The sequence below is a fragment of the Tinamus guttatus genome, unplaced genomic scaffold (genome assembly GCF_059628265.1).
Source record: "Tinamus guttatus ecotype Peru unplaced genomic scaffold, ASM5962826v1 Tinamus_guttatus_pri_ptg000023l, whole genome shotgun sequence".
NCBI classification, from domain to species: Eukaryota; Metazoa; Chordata; class Aves; order Tinamiformes; family Tinamidae; genus Tinamus; species Tinamus guttatus.
The window spans coordinates 2,448,910-2,467,238 of record NW_028288557.1 but is presented as its reverse complement, the minus strand read 5'-3'; the positions used below and the strand labels follow the sequence as shown (position 1 = coordinate 2,467,238).

Below are 18,329 nucleotides of genomic sequence, written 5' to 3'. Positions count from 1 at the left end.
AGTGATGCAAAAGTAGCACAGGATCTGCACTTCCAAGGAAATTTGGTTGATTTTTGACCTGGAGATGCTAATTCCGAGCGTTTTGATTACGAGCGGAAATAAAGGAGATGTGTTTTTCTATCTTTGCTGGTCCTTAGCTTTTCCTGGACACAGGGAAATGGGTCCACCCTTAGGGCGCTGCAGAGACATGTGGCTACCAGCACGTTGTCCCCAAAACCTGGTGCGCTCTGGCAGGGATGCCCTGGCGCGCGCTGCCGTGAGCTTATCCTCCCCTTGCGATCGCCACGAGGGTGTTGGAGACCGGCCAAAGCGTTGCTGAAAACCAGGGCTTCCCCCGCACCAAGGCTCTGCCGGTTACGGGGCGATCCCGTCCGGAGCGGCCCTCAAGGACGCCCCATAATTTCCCTGGGCGCTTGCCCTCAGCTCCGAACAGGAGGATCCCTGCGTGCCCGCGCGAGCAGTGCCCCTATCTCCTGTTTGACCCAAAACCTCCCCAAATCAGGTGCAAGACAGCCTCGGCGCCTCGCTCAGAGCCAGGGGAAGGGGGGTCCCTTTCAAGAAACCTCCCCCAGGCCTCGTTTTCCTTTGCGCTCCCGACGGCCCCTCCTCGGGCTCGCAATGTCCTTGAGCGCGCGCTCGGCCCGGCTGCTATAAAGGGCGCCAGGGCGGGCGGCTCGGCGGGCGGCCCCACTCATGGCCATGCTGCAAGCCACCGGCAAGCTGTGCTGTGGCATCGTGCACGACCACCTGCGCCGGCTGCCCGGTGAGCGCGGCCGCCCGGGGCGCGGGGCCTTGCGACCGCTCGCGTGACCGCCGCGCGCGCCTCTCCTCCCCAGGCCTGACGGCGGCGGCGATGCAGACGGACGTGCGAGGGATGCTGCTACGGGGCGCTCGGCGGCAGCCCTCGAAGGTGCCGTGTTGTGTCCAGCAGCTTGCAGGGAAGGATGCTGGTGAGCGTCCCCGTCCTCCAGCGGGCTCTCCGCTCCGGAGTGAGCAGGCGTGGAGGATGCAATGACCACGCTGCCCGGCTTGCTCCTACAGACACGGATCCGGAGGCGAAAGGTGCCACGAGCTTCGGCCGGCTCACTAGCATGGACCCCAGCGCCAGCGAGGCCCTGCAGAGCGCGCTGGGCATCCTGCAGCAGCAGCACGGCTGGCGCATGGAAAGCACGCGGGTAACGGAGCGGCGGCACGGGGCACGCGGGGCAGCACACGGGGCGGCACGCTGAGGGTAACGCCACGTTCTCGCAGGCGGCGGGCACCGCCGTGGCCAGCGCGGCCCTGCCGGGGCTGGGCAGGGTGTTCCGTGCCGAGGCGGTGCTGAACGCGCCGCTGGCGCGGCTGCACCGGGAGCTCTTCGAGGACATCGAGCGCATGCCCGAGTGGTACCCGGCGCTCGGCCGCGTCAAGGTAGGCACCAGCGGGACGAAACGGGGGGAAATGCGGGGCTGCCGAGCTCACGGGGAGCCCATGCCCACACAGGTGCTGCGGTGCGCGGGGCCCGACACGCTGCTCACGCACGAGGTGACCGCCCGGAGCCCCGGGGACCTCGTGGGAGCCCGGGACTTCGTGAGCGTGCGGCGCCGGCACCGCGCCGGCAGCGTCGTCTACCTGGTGGGCACGGCCGCCCCCGCCAGCGAGCGGCCCCCACCGCCGCCCCCGGGGTGCATCAGGTAAACACGCTCCCCACGAGCTCCCCGCGAGCGCCCCACGAGCCCCCCGGTGCTGACGCGCTCCCCGCTGCCAGGGCCGAGGCCCAGCTGAGCTGCATGGTCCTGCAGCCGCTGGCAGGGGATCCGGGCCGGACCCACCTCACTTGGCTCCTCTGCATGGACCTGAAGGCAAGGCGCCCACCCAGCGCTCGTTTTATTCATTTATTTGCCATTTTGCCATTTATTTGCCATTTCAGCATTTCCTTTCCCCCTCCCCAAGGGCTGGATCCCCGCCTCAGTGCTGCAGCGCGTGGTGCCGCAGAGCCAGGCCGACTTCATCGGCCGCCTCCGCCAGCGCCTGGCCGCCCCGGCACGGCCCTGAGCGCGGCAGCTCCGTGTGCAGCAGAAGCTTTGGAACAGCCAAGCTATATATTTGTGCACGCCTCTTTATATATATTTAAGTGTATATACCTACCTATACATTCCTTCCACGCCTAGCGCGGCACACGGGCTAAACACGTACCCACCCCGTGGCACAAACGCGGAAGACTGAAAGCAGTCGGTGTGGATTTTAGTTTATTTTTTTATATTGTTAGAGTTCAGGAAAAAAAAAAAAAAAGAACCCAACAAAAATATTAATAAATATTAAAAATTAAAAAGCTCTGAATCTCGTATGTACAAAACTTTATACAGCGGCCCAGCGGACAGGGTTACAGCACCTGGATGAGCGGATGCGCCCGGCCGGCCCCAGCGTGGCGTGCAAGGCGGCCTCCCTTCCGCCACCATGCGCCTTGTCCCCTCGTTTGGGAGAGCTCCAGGGTTTCGTCGCTGCCTCCAGCGCAGCGGCTGCAGCGCGGCTCTTTGGTTCAATAAATAGAGGGTGCAAAGGCCAACGGCGTGCGGGAAGCGCGCTCGTCCGCGCCCAGCGTTCCTCATCCCCACGCCAAGCCACGGAGCCGCGCGCGGAGACTGGCGAGCTCCCTGGGGCAGGGAATGCAGCCCCTTTTCCAGGTTCCCCTGGGGACAGCGTGGTGCAGCCCCGGCCCCATGTTCTCGGCGTCCGGAGTGAGCCAGCCCTGGCATCGCGTTTCGGGGTATCGTGGTGGGCGAGGAGCCGCCACAACCCTGCCACGACGGGTAGCACCTCAAGGGAAAAATCAGGGACCTGTCGCTTCAAGGCACCCACGGAGGTAAGAGGCCGGCCCCGCCGGCGGGTCACTCGCAGCCAAGCGAGCTGACACGTTTTGCTCTTTTGTGACCTTTTTCCACGTCACCGTTCGGAACTAAAAGTGTCGCAGCTGGGAAGGGCAGGGAGAGACAATAAAATCCCAAGAAGGAAGCGGCTTCCCTGGGAAATCTCAGGGCGAGGCAGTCCGTCTCCAAGCATCCCGGCTTTGCCGAGGGCGCCCAGGAATGGCGGCAGGTGGCCGGGAGGAGAGAGGGAGGCAACGCAGAGGAGGGAGGCGGCGGGAGGGAGGCCGGGGCTGGCCGAGGGCCTCACGTGGCGGGCGGCGCGGCGGTCCTGAGCACGGTGCCGGGCTGTGCGGCGCCCACGCGCCGGCTCGGCGGAGGGGACGTGTCCACGGTGGCATCCTGAGGTGCCGGGGAGCCGGTGGCCTCTGGTCCCCTTGGCGCAGTGGGGCTGGCTTCCTCGGGCGCGCTCGGTGAGCCGGTGGCTGGGGTTTTCTTGCTGCAGGACTCGCAGCAGAGCTTGTTGTAGCCGGGGATGGAGCAGTAGCGGGCCAGCACTTCCATCTGGCAGAAGATGGACTTGTCCCCGAGGCAGGGCTCCTCTGAGGAGGGACAGCACCCAAGTACACCATGTCAGCGGCGCCGCTGCCACCACGATGCCCCCCAAAGACTCCTTTTTGGAGCCCGCAGGGACTGGGGAGGAGGTGAGGGGCAGACTTACTGGAGGAGACCTTGCTGACGGGGTTCGGGGGCCCCTCTGGCGGCGCCCACTGCACCTGGGGCGTCACGGGCTCGCTGGCGCCGGCGCTGGCCGTGACGCCAGGGAGCTGCCCTGCGGCGAGCGAGCGGCATCGGGAGAGCGCCCGCAGGCTGCCACGGAGCGCGTTCCCCCCCGGGGAGCCCCCCTGAAGGCCCTGTGCCCCGCAGCCCCCGCTCACCTGGGCAGCCGGGCGCGTGGCACACCTGGACGGCGTCCGGCTTGCCGCCGGGGCAGCGCGCGGCTGCGCTGCCATCGCTGCCCTTACATACTACCTGCCGCTGCTGCATGCCCTCGCCGCAGCTCGCCGAGCACTGCAGAGCGAGAAGGCGGCCGTGGGCACGGGCGCCGGCGCCGGCAGCGGCGCGGAGCGGCGGCGCCGCCCTCTCACCTGCGACCAGGCGCCCGTGCGCCACTGGGCCGGGCAGGGCGGGCGCGCGCAGGGCCGTCGGCTCTCGGGGCGCTCGCCGCCGCAGTACTTGGCGTGCACGGCGCGGCTCGTGCCGTTGGGCAGCCGTTGCACGCACGGCACGGCCCGCGCCTGCAGCCCCAGCTTGCCGCACGTCCTGCTGCAGGCGCCCCACTCCTCGGGCGCCCACCTGCCAGGGAGGGACACGTTAGGACGGGGCAGGGAGAGGGGGAGCTCGGTGGCCGAGGGGCACTTACGCCAGCTGGGAGCACTCGTGCACGTTGCAGCGGCGTCGGATGGGCTTCGGCTTCTTGCCGTGCTCGCACAGGTTCCTGGGCACCATGCGGTTGTCGCTGCGCCGGCGGCAGCCGTACTTGGTGTACTGGATGCCTGCGGGAGGCAGGGGGAGGCGCGCGCTGCCTAGTGAACCCCGGCAACCTCCCAAGCGTGCCCCGAAGACGGGGCGATACCTCCTCCGCACGCCTTGGAGCACGGCGACCAGCTCTTGAGGGCCCACTCGTAGGAATCCATCTCTTCGAGCAGGACGTTGTTGCTCCCGATCATGGGCAGCAGGTCCTCGTGGATGATGTACCTGTAGATGAGGCTGCTCTTCGCCTCCTCCTCCTCCTCAGGGACGACCTGGAGGAAGAGGGAGGACCATCGGCGCGGAGCAAACAGGGAAGGAAAACCACGGCAGGAGGTGATGGAGATGGGAGGAATCGGAGACAAAGCAGTGGGCAACGCCAACGTGGCACTGAATATGCGGCATAAAAAGAGCAAAAGAAACTAAAGAAGGGGAGAATTTCACAGGATTTAGTTATTTTGTGAAATCTAGCCCAAACCCTGCTGGCAGGACTCACTAGGACGCTGATGGCTTCGTGCAGGGGGCCGCTGGTTTTCAAGGTCTCCTTGCCATTTTCCACAGTGTACTCCCACTCCAGGCCCATCCCAATGAACACGTGGCTTTTGGCTTCCTTGCCCTTGGCATTAAGGATGAAGTCCCCCGTGGCTTGATTCTTAACGGCTGGAGAAGAAAGCAGGTATTTACAAGGTCACTTCTTCTGGCCGCCAGCTTTGAAGGACATCAAGGTGAGGACGATCCTGGTGGAGCACAAGCCCTCGAAGCTCCTCTAAGCAGATGGTCTCAACCGAGGCGTCCACTGCATCAACCCTGGACATGTCCCATCACACCTCCCACCTATGCCCCCTGCTATCGCCGCCCTGAGCATGAAACGACGGTTGGAGCAGTCAGAGGGTTTCATTAGCCACAACAGTGTTGACTTTGCCCAGGGCCACTCATCTCACCCAAACAGGACCCGGGCACCCAATCAACCTTTTGCTCCCGCTTCCCGCTCCGTGGGCGCCAGCTCACGACTCACCGATGCCATGGGGCGCTGGCTCCATCTCTTCAATCTGCACATGCCTCGCCCCAGCAGGGATCTCAAACATCTTCACAATGCCCACTGAAAGAGAGTGAGGAAGAGGAGGAGGAGGAAGGGAGGACGGAGGAAAAAGCGAGCCATCAGGACCACAACCTCTGGAGCAAGCCGGCGCGTGCCACCGCTGCCTTCTCACCCAACTGCTTCGGCGCCTTGGCCAAGGTGCCCTTCACCGTGCGGCAGTGAGAGTTGTCGCCGCCGCACACGCCGCACTTGTCGTCCTGCTTGAGCGAGCCCACCTCCTTGTCGCAGCCGACGTGCTGCCGCGGCGCAGCGGGAGGCAAGCGCACCGTCAGCTCTCTGCCACACGTGCCCGTGGGTCCCCTGCCCTCCTCCTCCTCCAGCAGGAGCAGATGGCGGGGATGGGGAGCCCCTTACCACACACTCGCCCCGGACGCAGACGCTGTATGGGTCCCTGTAGCTGCAGCGGGTGCCGTCGTGAACCACCTGCTCCATGAACACCACATCCCCCGTGCCTGCTGACTGGCAGATGAGCTCGCACTTCTGCGCGTCTGCGGCGAGGAGAAGAGACGAGACAAGGGTCACCCAAAGGTTGGTCAGCGGAAGCAAAGAGATGCTTTAGGAAAGACAAGGGCCGCTCACCGTTGTGGTGCTCGTAGGGGAGCCAGGCGTGCTTGGCGCCCTGGTGGGTGTAGTAGGAGTTGCGCTTGGCGCACTGCTGCGCGCGGAAGTCCTCGTAGGGCCCCGGGCACTCCTCGGGATTGCACACTTGGTACTCGTAGGTGGCCCCAGGACAGTGACGCCCGCCGTACGCCGGACTGGAAGACACGGTGAGTCGGCTGAGCTCCGCTCAGTTCTCCGACCCAACGGAGCCCCTCGAGCTCCCTCTCGGCCTGTTCCCGCATCCCGACGTACGTCGGGTCGCTGCAGCTGCGGCTGCGAGAGCGCACGCCTCCCCCACACGTCCGGGAGCACGAGCCAAACTTGGACCAGGAGCTCCAGCTGCCGTCCTGGCTGTAGGGCTGCTCTGAGGTCTTCCAGATGCAGTGACCCTTGAAGCACCACTGCAAGAGAGCGGAGACGGCGTTGCCTGCACGCTTGCCTCTTCCCAAGGGAAGAGGGCAACTGTGGCTGTGACACATCGGAAATTCTGATCTCAAATTTGCAACAGGGAGACAGGAAGGGGAGATCCACCCCAAAACTTTCTCCAGCTTGCCCAACACATGAGCTTGCCCAACAGATGAGCTTTTCTCAAAACAGTTGCATTGGATAACTGGAGGGGAAAATATGCACAAGGCGACTTCTTCAAGGGAGTTGCTGCTGGCCACGGTAAAGAGAAGGGCTGATTTGGAGCATTCCTTAGTGCCAAGACCTACCCCAAAGGCTGGTCTAAAAGCCCAGCACCTAGGCTTGATGCCCATCCGCGGGCGCAGTGGTGTTGGCGCCAATACCTTGCCCGATGAGCACTCGGTCCCATCCAGTGGCGGCCCCTTCTTGGTCTTGCAGAAGTAGGGGTTGTCCGGGTGACTGCACCACAGCTGCTTGCAGGGGTCAAAGGTCCGGAACTGCAAAGGAGGCAGCAGTGCAGCTCTCACGTCCGCAGGGGACACCCTCCCGAGACCCTTCCCCGAGGGCAGGGAAGGCTGGGGGAGCCCACGATGGTGCGACACAACCCCGTCGCATGGGGAGCATCGGCAGGATACTCAATACAGGGGCCGTACTCACCGCCGTGCACGTTTTGTAGCCTACGCCGAAATCGAAGCGGCACTGCTCATCCATGGAGTAATTGATGCCTGGGAGCTCGGGGAGCTTGGGCCACTGGTGCTCGAAGGGATCGTCCAGCAGGCAGTCATAGGAGCTGCACAGACACCACGCGGGGGCAAGGGAAGCTGAGGAGCAACCTCCCGCAACTCCTTCCATTACCTTCACCCCTCTCCCTGAGATTAAGGGGTCTGAATTTCCTCAGCCCTGATGCAAATCAAGTGGCCAAAGGGCCTTCAGGCCCGACCTACTGTATGTAGCGGTTCAGCTCCTGCTTGCTGCAGCGGGACCAGTGGTAGCGGTGGAAGGCGGCCTGCACCAGCGGCGCCATGATGCTCCCCATGCTGGTCTCGTCCGCACAGCGGTTGCCCTGGCCATCATGCTCCATCCCCAACCTGTTGGAAAAGCCCGTGAGCCACTTTTGGCCTCACATCAGCCCATAAGATCTCTTAAAGGTGGCGTTTAGGCTGGGCTTCTTGCTCCCCGTTAGACTGGGAGGCACGAGCGGTGCTAGCTGCTCCCTGGGTGACTTACACGTGGCCGGTCTCGTGGGCGACAACGAAAGCCGAGGAGAAGCCGTCTTCGTGGTTGAGGGTGCAGCTGCGGAGCGGGTGGCACATCCCCGTCACCGGCGCGTACCCTGCCCAAAGAGAGAGGAGGGAGAGAGGAAAAAGAGAGAGAAAGAACTTTGGGCCACAGGGATTAACCCAGCCCGCTCGCTGCCTCTTGAGGCCACCGATAGTCTAAAAAGAGACATGTCACCATGGGCCTTGGCCAGGCACCCGTGCATGCACGTGCCTCCGTTCCAAAAACCCGGGCCATCCCCATGCACCACAGAGCAAGGAGGACCATGAACCTCCCCAGCATGACCCTTCGATCAAGTGCAGTGCAGTGGGGCAGCAGGTGCCTCCTCTCCCACGAGCAGCATCACCTCGTTGCCCGTTTTCTTCTTCTTTTTCTCCACACATTACTTCTGCCCAGTTCGGTCACCTTCTAAAATGAACTTTACAATGAATCTCTCCTTTTCTTTCTTTTCTTCTTTCTCTTTTTCTCCCCTCCTTCCAAAGAAAAGACCTTTTTTGGCATCACAGGAAGGAAGCTGGGGAGAGAAGTCCTTACAAATTCGCAGGAGCTTTGGCGAAAGCAGGGCAGGACCATGCTGGATATCTCCACAGTTTGCGATAGGAAAGCTCTAAGAGTCAAGCTTGGTGAGTCAAGAGGGCAGCTCAGCTGCAGCTGGAGAGGGGACTTTGATGATCAAACATCTCCGAGCCCCATCTGGACATTAGGGAGGCTAATGTCAACCATAGCTGTCTTTATGGCCATACTGAGAAGACCTGATGTCCAAAGAGGACAAGAGACATGTTGCCACCGCATAGCTGGACGCCTGGAAAATGCCGTCAGCCAAGACACAGGAAGAAAGAAAAGGGTAGGAAAAAGAGGCAGGAGATCTCTGGATTTTGGGCTGAACAAGCCACACCAAGAGCTCTCTCAAGCTGGGCTCAGCACTTTCAATCCTTCCTACCCATGTGTGTAACCTCTAAGCAACAGAGACATGGAGGAAGCTACTTGTTTGAGAGGACCAGGGTGGCGTTTCCCTTGACACGGGTGTTTATCGGCAGAGAGAAGATTTTCCAGGGTGTCGTCCTGCATCGGAACTTTCAAAGGAAATCTCTCCTGTCACAACAATTCCATTTTTCATAACAAGCCCAGACACTAACCCTTGCAGGGCACATCCACAGGGCGTCTTGTGGGAAGAAAGAGATTCTTTTTTCCCTGAGCATAACTCAAAGCAGAAGCTGGCTGAATGTGATTTCCAGAGCAAAAGCCTAAGGTGAACTGCAAAATACACTTCTGCCCGCAAAATGCCAGGTAACTTCCAAGAAAAACCACCATGGCAAGGATCTTTTCAACGCAGGCCAAATTAAGAGCTTGAGAGAGAGATTCTGGTGATTGGACTTGACTATAAAATAATGCATCAAAAAATAGGCTTCGTCTGTAGTCCGCGTGCGAGGGCTCTGCCTTGTGGTCCTTCCGCTTCACGCCGTCCAACTTCTCTTTAATTCAAAAAAGCAGTAATTACCTCAGCTCTCCAAAATTACTCAGTCTTGGCCGGGCCCGCTCCCGTGCACAGAGAGATGCACACAGGAGAAGGCTTCTCGAGCCTCGAAGGCTCGGCCTGGACCTGCACCAGAGAGCTCTCCTACAGGACCGCAATGTCTCGCAATCACACGCCAAGACCCATGTCAAGCTTCATCAGTCACTTGTCATCTCTTCTGCTGGCCAAGGTGAGGCAGCTCCATATGGAGAAAGCCACCGGCCGTGTGCAAGGGTGACGTGGTGTTGGAGCAAGCACCATAAGCTGGGGAGATCACTTCAGAGCCAGCTTGAGAGGACTTCACTGGTTTAAGACCCAAATTTTAACCCCATCTCTGTTACTCACAAGGTACACAACTGGTAACAGGACCTTCTGGCACCTTCCCAGAGGCAGCTCAGACACCACCAGCAGACAAACTCCATCAGCAAGTGTTGTGAATGTGGAGGCACCACAGCCTGACTCTTGGTTGCTTGTAACTCTGAGCCAAGAAGAGGGTAAGGAGGGGAAAGGACATCATTTGGAGAAGAGGAAGCAAGAGGAAGCCGAATGTTACAATTCCAGCAGCCCAAAGGGAGGGTAGTTCCTGGTGGGCAAACATCAACCATGCGTTGGACCATGCAACACAGCCAGACAAGAACATGACAGCCACAAGTTCTGCCAAAAGCAAACAGGCACCCGGAGACACAAGTAGAGGCCAGATCCATGGGGAACAAGGCAAGGAGCTGGAATGAGCATTCCTAGAGCAGGGCTATTCCATTAATTTTATCAACACCTTCTGATGTGAGCTCATCATTGCCACTTAGCAGGGCCAACCACCTGTGAGCCTGGAAGCATGGTGAGAAAAATCAGATTTCCTGGATCATGGGAGCCAACACAACTCCAGGTCCCTGCAGTCCAAGCCCTGGTCTAGGTAGTAGAGGGGCTGGAACCTTCTGCATGCGATTTACCTGCAGCTCTGGGAAGGAAAGGAGGAAGCAGCAAGAAAGGAGCCTCGGCCCCCTCTCCGATAACCCAGCCTGTTCCTCAAGGCATGTATCCACCATGCGGGAATGTTCCCAAGCAAATCCCAATTTTCAAGGCTCCTTCCCAACGTAAGGGAGTGCAGCGAGGCACGTCCTTGAGCCCGCATGCCAAAAAAGGTCCTTTCACCAAGGCCTTGGGACACAGTCGCTCCGCCAGGAAGGGTCTAGAAAAACGAAATAAAAACTAGTATTTCACCCATGCTGATTTTTCCTTGGGCTCCTCAGTATGTTGACCCCGTGTTTGGGCATTGCTATTGCCCCAAGCTTCCTTTTCAGTCCCAAATTTAGCACGAACACTCCAGTGTTGGGCCCCAAGATGGCCACGAAACCGACCCATGTAAAATCAGGCTTTAATGGTCATCTGCCTAAGCGGTTTAAAAAGCAAAAGGTTTACTGAACGTAAAAAAAGGCATTTCTCTTGTTGATGTCCTGGACTAATTCCTTCCTCTGTTGCACATTAAAAAGAAAATCCTGATTTTTATCATTTTTTTCTAGACCCGCTGGCCAGCGCCGTCAGCACCACGTCGGAAGAGAAGTCCTCTCCCTGGGCTGGCTCTCCCCCAGCGACCTGCACGTACCTGATTGAGACAAATACAGTACCTTGCATACCTGCGGGACCAAAATCTTGCCTGGTGAGGAACACGGCGTGGTCGTGGTGCTCGGCGTGCTCCGGGTCGGAGTGCTGCTGCGAATGCGCCCAGCGACAGACCTGCTCCAGGCTCCGCGACGGGTTCCCTCGCTCGATCAGGCTCACCGACTGCAGAAGGAGGCAAAGAAAGGCGGGTGATCCTATGGAAAAGGCTTTAAAATTCAAGGCAGAAAGCGTGGGCTTCCCCCCCGCCGCCTCCTGTTTTCTCACTGCTCAAATTCCCTGCCGGTTTCTAGACGCCTTCCGCGCTGCGAGACCCGGCACTCCTGACAAAACCTCCTTTCTTCCGAGATGCCCCAGGAGCCGTGCGGGAAAGTGAGTGGATTTAGTTTCCCTGCTCCTACCCCGGCTCCTCGGGGAGGAGTTACGGGATGGATTTGCTGCAAAGCAGCCTGCCCCATAAAAACAATGCAAGTAAAAACCCTTCCAAAGGTTTTTGCTCCGTTTACCTGCCGGTACCCGACCAGGATCATCCGGACCAGCACGATGTTGATGTGGACGCCCAGGGATTCATCGTGATAAATCTCATCTACCTGAGGAGGAGAAAAAAAAATATGTATACATATATATATATATATACAGAAGAGAATAATAAATGGGAATAAGCAGGAGTAAATGCTGTTGAATTTGCAGCCACTCTTTCTTACCCCTACCATGCTTCCCACCAGGTCAGGTGCAAGGATTGCATCCTCATCTTCCTCCCCAGCCTTTTCCCTTTGTTCGGGGCCGGGGGGGATTAAAAGCCACAAAACAAAGCAGCCCAAGCCCGAAAAAGCCAAAACTGCCAAGGAGGCCGTCTCGGATGTGCGATGACCTCATCGCTGGTGCCGGGAAAGACGGAGCCAGCCAGGTTTCCCACGGCTTCCAATGGGGCCACGGAGCATCTCCCCCCTGCGGAGCCCGAATTCGCGGAATGGAAGGCAAGCGGCCCCAAAAGGGTTGCACAGGGAGAGGAGAGCAATCCCGCCAACCCCGGGGGATCCATTAGTCCTGATGGTGACCCAAAGCTGACCTCCCATTTTTAAAAACATAGGGTCATACGCAAGAACACTCTCCATGTGCTTTGGACAAAAATCCCAAGGAAAACTCGGAGATTTATGACCTTGCAATGGCCAGGACATTGTCTGGGGCAATTCTGCAATACCTGAGAGCTACCAGCCCCCTTTATTTAAAAAAAAAAAAAAAAACTTTTTCAGTCATCCAAGGGAGAAATAATTTTCCTCAACTACATCAGAATTTTCCAGACCACATGAATATTATGAATACATAAGCCAGATTTATGGGGCTTTTCTCTCTTTTCTTTTCCCTTCTCTCTTTTTCTTAAAAAAAAAATACAAAAAAAAAACCCCACTTCTGTTCTTCTGTTTGAAACAGCGGATTCTGTGACAATTCCTGCAGACGTTGCCCGGCTCCGAGGCTCCAGCTTTCCAGACTACATGAGGGCTTTATGAGACTCTCAATTTATTGACTGGACTTCTGTTTGAAAACTGGGGGGAATTCAGGGCTCCTCCTCAATCAGCTCAAAGTGACCAAAATGTCCTTTTCTAGTCCTGTGCTGAGGAACAGACTTGCCCCTGCTAAGCAAACCCCAATTAACCCACTTAAGATCCCACCTACAACCCAAGAAGTTCAAGATGGGCCACCATAGGCAACCCAGCGCGCCCTCCCTGTCTGTAACATTCTAAAACATCAGGGAAAAAAAGCCTTACTATGTTCATGAGGGTGAGCACGTAGTTCTGGACATGCTCCTTGCCGTGGAAGCGCACCACCGAGTCGTCCACGGCAAGCAGGACCTCGATGTTGTAGTCATCCCTTTTGGCATGACGCCGCTTCCGCTCGGCCTCGGCGAGCTGCTCGGCCACCAGCTCCAGCGAGTTGGGCAGCTCTCCCAGCGGCGAGCGGGGCGCTACCCGTGACGGGAGAATCCCTTAGGAAGCATTCCCTGCTCCCACCCCATTTCCAGCCCCCAAAACAAGTTACGGAGGCAACAGGAGGCCACAAAGATATCCCCTGTCAGCTCAAGGGCCCAACACTTCCTCCCACCACCTCCTAGACCCAACGCATCCCAACCCTACACCTCACCCTGGATCTGGAGGGCACTGTTGGCATGATAAGGAATGGCTGCGTCTCAAGCCTACCTGTGATGGGGACGTGCTGGAGAGGCCGCGGGCCACTGTGCCAGGCGGCCGACCTGCGATACACGACGTGGGCCCGGCCGCGCACCTCCGTCTCCTGCCGCCCGCGCTCCAGGGGCTCGATGAAAAACTCGTCACGCTCAGTGCGAATCAGGCCCGCCTGGAACGCGCGGAGATCACACGGGGAAAAAGGGGGCATGCGGGTGGGCGTAAGTGAATAAATACATATAGATATATATGCATTTCTGTAGGGATGTGCTCCGTTTCGGGGCAAAACGGGTCGGTTCAACCACGGTGATGTGCAGGAGACCCGCCACCGTACCTCCACCTTGCCCTTGCATCAACCACACGTCAACCGTTGAGCTCGTCACCACGGTCGTGTGTAACGACCCTTATTTTCTCCTGTAGCTGGGGAGAAAAAGAAGGGAAAACCCAACCAACCAGGCCACATTTGAAGCTACGTCTTTATACAGCCACTAAGTGCCAAGGGTGGCTTTGGCCAACCCTCCAAGGAGTTGCCCTCCCAGATCTCCATCTCCACCCCAAAACTGCAGCTGTATGTGCTGGCAGGCCAACCAGTCACCTGCCCAACAATATTAACAGCAAAGGAAGGACCAAAATGGCCATCTTGGCCCGTAGGGCGCTTGGACGTCGAAGCAGGGGAATCCCTGGAGGTGCTGGGAAGTGTCACGATTCCGAATACCTCCCTGACAAGGGGAAGATGAATGAGACAGCAAAGCTTCACCGCCAAGGAATGCTGAGCTCCCAAAAAAACCTGCCTGGAAGCAACCCAAGCTGTTATGCCTACGACCTGGGGCAAGCTAAAGACACCGGGTGATGGGAAATAACCATGCAAAAAAATCATGCTGTCCCCTTTTGACCCCAAGCCGACAGCTCCCTCGTGGCTCCGATAGCATCCAGCAGCTACGGATGGACTGTGGGGAGCAGCGCGAGCGCTTCCCGGCAGCACCGAGGCCCAGCTGGACTTTGTAAACAGCCGCCGCGAGCTGGGGCTCTTCCAAGCCCGCCTGTGTCACTTGATCCCCTCCGCATTCATGCGGGGCCTGCATTCACTGCGGCCATCCGGTGCTTCATCGCGTTCCCGGCTCCTCTTCCTCGCGCTCAGGTCCCTGTTCTTCTTCCCCTTCCTGAGCTTCCCTCTTCCTCCCCGCATTCCCACTCATCTTCTCCTTCCTCCAACTCGCTGAGTGGCGGGTCTCAGAGTGAGGACGTGCCCCACAAGTCAGGGTGAGCATGGTTAAGGACTTGGGTGCATGCAGCATCCGCCAGGTACCTTTTCCCCACCAGCATTTCCAAAGGTGGGAGCAGAACTTAAAATCGAGCAAAATCCTGGCTGCTTTGGCAAGCATTAGCATTAGTGAGATTCCTGATCCGAGATGCTGCCTGCTTGCAATCCCGGTGATTAGCACACCAGAAAACAGCCCTTTGAAGCAAATTCCACTGAAAAGGGAAAAAAAGAAAAAGAAAAACACGCACCACGTATTTTTTCAGCCCCCAGGCTCGTTGCTGCTGGGGCTCTTTTCCAGCTCCTCGCCGCCTCTGCAGGCTGCGGCGGGGTGGAATTCCCCACCACGGAGAAGCTGCAGAGGAGAGCGAATTCCCAGGGGAATTCGGGAAGCGCCGGCGCTGCGGCTAGAATGTGGAAAAATGAATAAACGCACTCGCTGCAGGCAGCCGGGGCAGCGCGGCGCGGGGACGCAGGCGTGCGTGCCGAGTGTGTGTTTTTCCTCTGTGTTTCACACTTCATTTGGACAAACCGTCCCGGAAAGCGGGGCCGGGTGGCAGAGATGCTGCAAACAGGACGAGCGAACAGGACCCGGGAACGACGGACGATGCAGGCACTGAAGGATACAGCGGAAGTTTCATCCTTTTTCACCCAAATTCAAGCCAGAGAATAGATTTTCTGGCTCCTTTGCTCATCCCGATGCTCCCAGCAAACGAGTTCTGCGAGCAGCAAAACACCCGGGAGGCCAGGAAGGGTAGAGGGGGACAGTGACTGAATAGGGATTTGAGGAAGATTTAAAAGTAAGCGAGCGCTTGGGAAAAAAAAAAAGGGATTGCAAATTATTTATAAAGCCAGCCTGGGTTTATACACAGCAGCATCACTTTGCATACACAGTCCCCATCTGCAACAGCCCACAAGGCTTCATCCAGTAGCCAGGAGATCCGGCAGCTCCCACACACGCCGGAGACGTATAAGCCCTAATCCCTTCACCAAGTCCATGCATAACCTCTGGAAAAGTCAACGGCAATCACGGCGTGCCAATGGGAAATCCCACTCCCTGCCTGCGCTGGCTCAACCAACGGTATTCCCAGCGTCCCCATCCAAATGTCCCTCCCACCGGGAGGGAGCAGAGCCTCATCCTTGGAGCTCTTTCCCAGCCCGCAATCTCCACGCACGCTTGGCCAGCCCGTGGGATATCGATGCTGGAGACCAGCGCGCCCATTTGCCACCGCAAAAGAAGCGCTGCCGAAAAGAAGGGCTAGGCCAGCAGACCTCCCGCTGCTTCAATTTGAGAAGAAAAATGCCCAAAAAAAGGTACTTCAAAAATTATTTTGGGTTACTTGGTAAAGTTGCCGGCAAAAATAAACCACATGTAGGTGAAATATGTATATTTTGGTGGGTATCGCTCTGTCATTTCTGCCCGTATAGCACCACTCCGCATTATATAAAAAGAAAGGAATGCCAATCCATTTACGCCAGCGGCCCCAAATAGCTAAGGATCTCCCAAAATAAAGCAACAACAAAAGAGACGCAAGAAAAGAAAAGAAAGCGCAGGGAGAAGTTTGCTCCACCTAACAACAGAGACCGCATGGGCCCAAAGGGAGTCCGAAGGGCAACGAGTAATCCAAGTGGGACTTCTCCGAGCACATCCAAAGTGGGGTAGGAGGACAGAGAGGTGATGGAGAAAGGCTCCTTGGAGAGGACGCCAGCTTGGCAAGACTCTTTGCGCATGCCAGGCAATCGTAGGGAAGAGCAAAGAGTCCCACACGCTTCACCCAGCAGGATGGAACACGGGATATATGGGGGTTTTTGAGAGTCGGAAAGAGCCATAGGCAAAGGGACATCCAAAAACCAGCCCGGCGCCTCCCCAGAGCCACCCAAGCAGATCCCTTAGGATTGAGCACCCAACAGGAAACACGCGTGTCGCAGCGGGTGGCCGCGCGCTTACCAGCCCGTCGCAGTTGCTGATGGCCACAGCGGCGTTGGGCATGCCGGAGATGCCGCCCGTGTAGAGGCAGCGCTGGCGCAGCGGCCACCGGGAGCGCACGGCGAAGTCCTCGTGCCACTCAGCGGCGGCGCCCGGCGGCACGAGGCGCCCGTTGGGCCGCACGCGCAGGTGCAGCTCCTCGCCGAAGGCCGTCACGTTGAAGTAGAGCCAGCGGGTGCTGCGGTGGGCGCCAGCGCTGCGGGCGACGCGGGGGCCACCGGCTGCCGTCGCCGCCGCCGTCACACCGGTCAGGGCGTGCGAGACGAAGCGGCCGCGGCGGTCGGCGCGGAAGGGCACGCTCACGCCATACTCGCTCGCCTCGCCGCGCGGCGGCTCTGCGGGGGCGACACGAGGCCACGGTGATGGGCGCCGCGCGGGCGCTCACTCCCCGCGAGCCAAAAGGAGGGGGAAGCGCGGAGAGGAGAGCGAGGGGTGGCCGCGGGGCGCCTACCTGGGCCGCGGGCGAGGCAGCCGTGCAGGGGCAGGAGGCAGGAGAGCAGCAGCAGCCGCGGATAATCCATTTGGGGCCGGCGGCTGCGGCGCGGCGGCTGCGGGGCGGGCGGCGGGGCGGGCAGCGGGGCGGGCGGCGCGCGGCGACCGCCTCCCCCCGACGGCGCCGCCGCCGCCACCAGGGCCGCCGCCGCCACCGGGGCCGCCGCGCGCGGGGCGGGCCCGGGCCCGGGCCCGGCTCCGCGCGAAGGGGGTGGGCGGGAAGCGGGCGGAAAGTAAAGAAAATAAAGAAAAGCCAACCCGCCCCCCGGCCTCCAATTTTTTTTTTTTTTTTTTTTTGCAATTTTAAAATTTACTTTATTTTCCCCCTTTTTCGGTGTTTTTCTTTCTTTTTAAAATTTTTAAGTAGGAAAAGAAAAATAAAAAAAAAGTTGCGCGGGCCCGGCCCGGAACAAAGGCGAGGGGGCCGCAAGGAAGGAGGAGCCTTCCTCCCTCTCCTCCTCCTCTGTGCCCCTTCCCCCTGGCCCAGCGCCCTCCTTGCTCAGCCTCGCGCTTCACCCTGGCGCTTCACCCTTCTTATTCTGTCCCCCTCTCTTTCCTTCCTCCCTCCCCACTTACTATTGCTATTATTATTAATATTATTTAATAGACGTGTGCGCAAGGCACTCGGCTTCAAAGCAAAAAGCACCATGTGGGGCACTAACGCTTGGACCACGTAGGGAAGGAGCAGGCGGCAAGCGGGGCCGAGTGTCCCATCACGCGGGCGCTTCCACAAAATTTGCCCCGGGACTTGAGACATGGAAGATTCCTTGGGCTAATTTTAGGGAAGAAAAGAAGAAAAGTAGAGTTTATGCGTGCTGAGCGTTTTCGGTAACGTAGGCGTTCGTTAGGGCCTTCAGACTGGAGTGGATCTGTGATGAGCAGCGTAACGAAGAGCGCGTCTTGCTTGTGAAGAACACTCCCCAAGCGCTGCTTAATTAGCCTTTGCAGAGGCCAAAACTGCCACCTTTAGGCACAGTATCCATGAAGTCACCCGGTCCCCACAGGCCCAGTCCCCTGGTATCCCAGCTGGAGCAAGGTTGAGGCTGTGGAAAGGAAGACACCGCCAAGGAAGAAGAAAAGGAGGAAGTGCTCAAATAAGCCCATTTCCCTGCAACTTTAGGCTTCACCTTCCCGGCCGCGAGCTAAGAACGCGCTTGGAAGAGAACTAAGAAAGAGCCGTGGGGGCCGCTCGCTTGGTGCCTGGGTGGCCGAGGGGGGACGCAGGGAGATCCCACCCCCGCTCCCCAAGGGCAAGCGGCGGCGCGCGGCCGCCGGCAGCGCACGAACGAGCGAGCGAGCGTGACCTCATCCCTCAGGCACGCGGCGCCGCGATTAGGTTAAACCAGCAAATATTTACGGCCGCGGCCGGGGCCGGGGCGCCTCGCTCCCGCCCACGGGGCGCTACCTGCTGCCCCCCACCCTGAAAAACACCCCGTTTATAACAGCCGCGTGGTCGCTGCAGCCCCGCGAGCTTGGAGAAGCCCTCGGAGAGCGGCATCCGGAAGCCCATCTGGAGCCGCGCTGCCCCCG

The 18,329-nt window shown here is 59.0% G+C and overlaps 2 protein-coding genes across 2 annotated transcripts; one reads left to right on the top strand and one right to left on the bottom strand.

Moving 5' to 3' along the window:
- The first annotated feature begins 699 nt into the window (after window positions 1–699).
- Window positions 700–2,034, top strand: LOC148596245 (steroidogenic acute regulatory protein, mitochondrial-like). Its single transcript, XM_088524895.1, has 7 exons — window positions 700–763; window positions 837–950; window positions 1,042–1,175; window positions 1,252–1,410; window positions 1,483–1,673; window positions 1,748–1,841; window positions 1,933–2,034. Exons 1-7 carry the CDS (start codon window positions 700–702, stop codon window positions 2,032–2,034), a joined length of 858 nt encoding a protein of 285 aa, XP_088381021.1.
- A 1,115-nt stretch (window positions 2,035–3,149) lies between these two features.
- Window positions 3,150–16,828, bottom strand: ADAMTS14 (ADAM metallopeptidase with thrombospondin type 1 motif 14). Its single transcript, XM_088524888.1, has 22 exons — window positions 16,759–16,828; window positions 16,269–16,642; window positions 13,078–13,234; window positions 12,649–12,845; window positions 11,389–11,472; window positions 10,891–11,047; window positions 7,705–7,810; window positions 7,422–7,565; window positions 7,135–7,267; window positions 6,861–6,974; window positions 6,325–6,473; window positions 6,052–6,227; window positions 5,827–5,960; window positions 5,585–5,708; window positions 5,389–5,472; window positions 4,870–5,033; window positions 4,480–4,648; window positions 4,267–4,399; window positions 3,992–4,199; window positions 3,782–3,914; window positions 3,565–3,675; window positions 3,150–3,445 (listed from the first exon to the last, which is right to left on the bottom strand). Exons 1-22 carry the CDS (start codon window positions 16,826–16,828, stop codon window positions 3,150–3,152), a joined length of 3,417 nt encoding a protein of 1,138 aa, XP_088381014.1.
- Window positions 16,829–18,329: the final 1,501 nt, after the last annotated feature.

What these genes read in the sequence shown, in the direction of transcription:
- ADAMTS14 (XM_088524888.1), bottom strand. Translation starts at nt 16,828, where the DNA reads ATGGATTATCCGCGGCTGCTGCTGCTCTCCTGCCTCCTGCCCCTGCAC. An exon ending in GAGCTGAACCGCTACATACA is followed by an intron (nt 7,268 to 7,421) that starts GTAGGTCGGGCC and finishes GTGTCTGTGCAG; the next exon opens with CTCCTATGACTGCCTGCTGG. An exon ending in CCCCTACGAGCACCACAACG is followed by an intron (nt 5,961 to 6,051) that starts GTGAGCGGCCCT and finishes TCCTCGCCGCAG; the next exon opens with ACGCGCAGAAGTGCGAGCTC.
- LOC148596245 (XM_088524895.1), top strand. Translation starts at nt 700, where the DNA reads ATGCTGCAAGCCACCGGCAAGCTGTGCTGTGGCATCGTGCACGACCAC. An exon ending in CCACCTGCGCCGGCTGCCCG is followed by an intron (nt 764 to 836) that starts GTGAGCGCGGCC and finishes TCTCCTCCCCAG; the next exon opens with GCCTGACGGCGGCGGCGATG. An exon ending in TCCTCTGCATGGACCTGAAG is followed by an intron (nt 1,842 to 1,932) that starts GCAAGGCGCCCA and finishes CCCCTCCCCAAG; the next exon opens with GGCTGGATCCCCGCCTCAGT.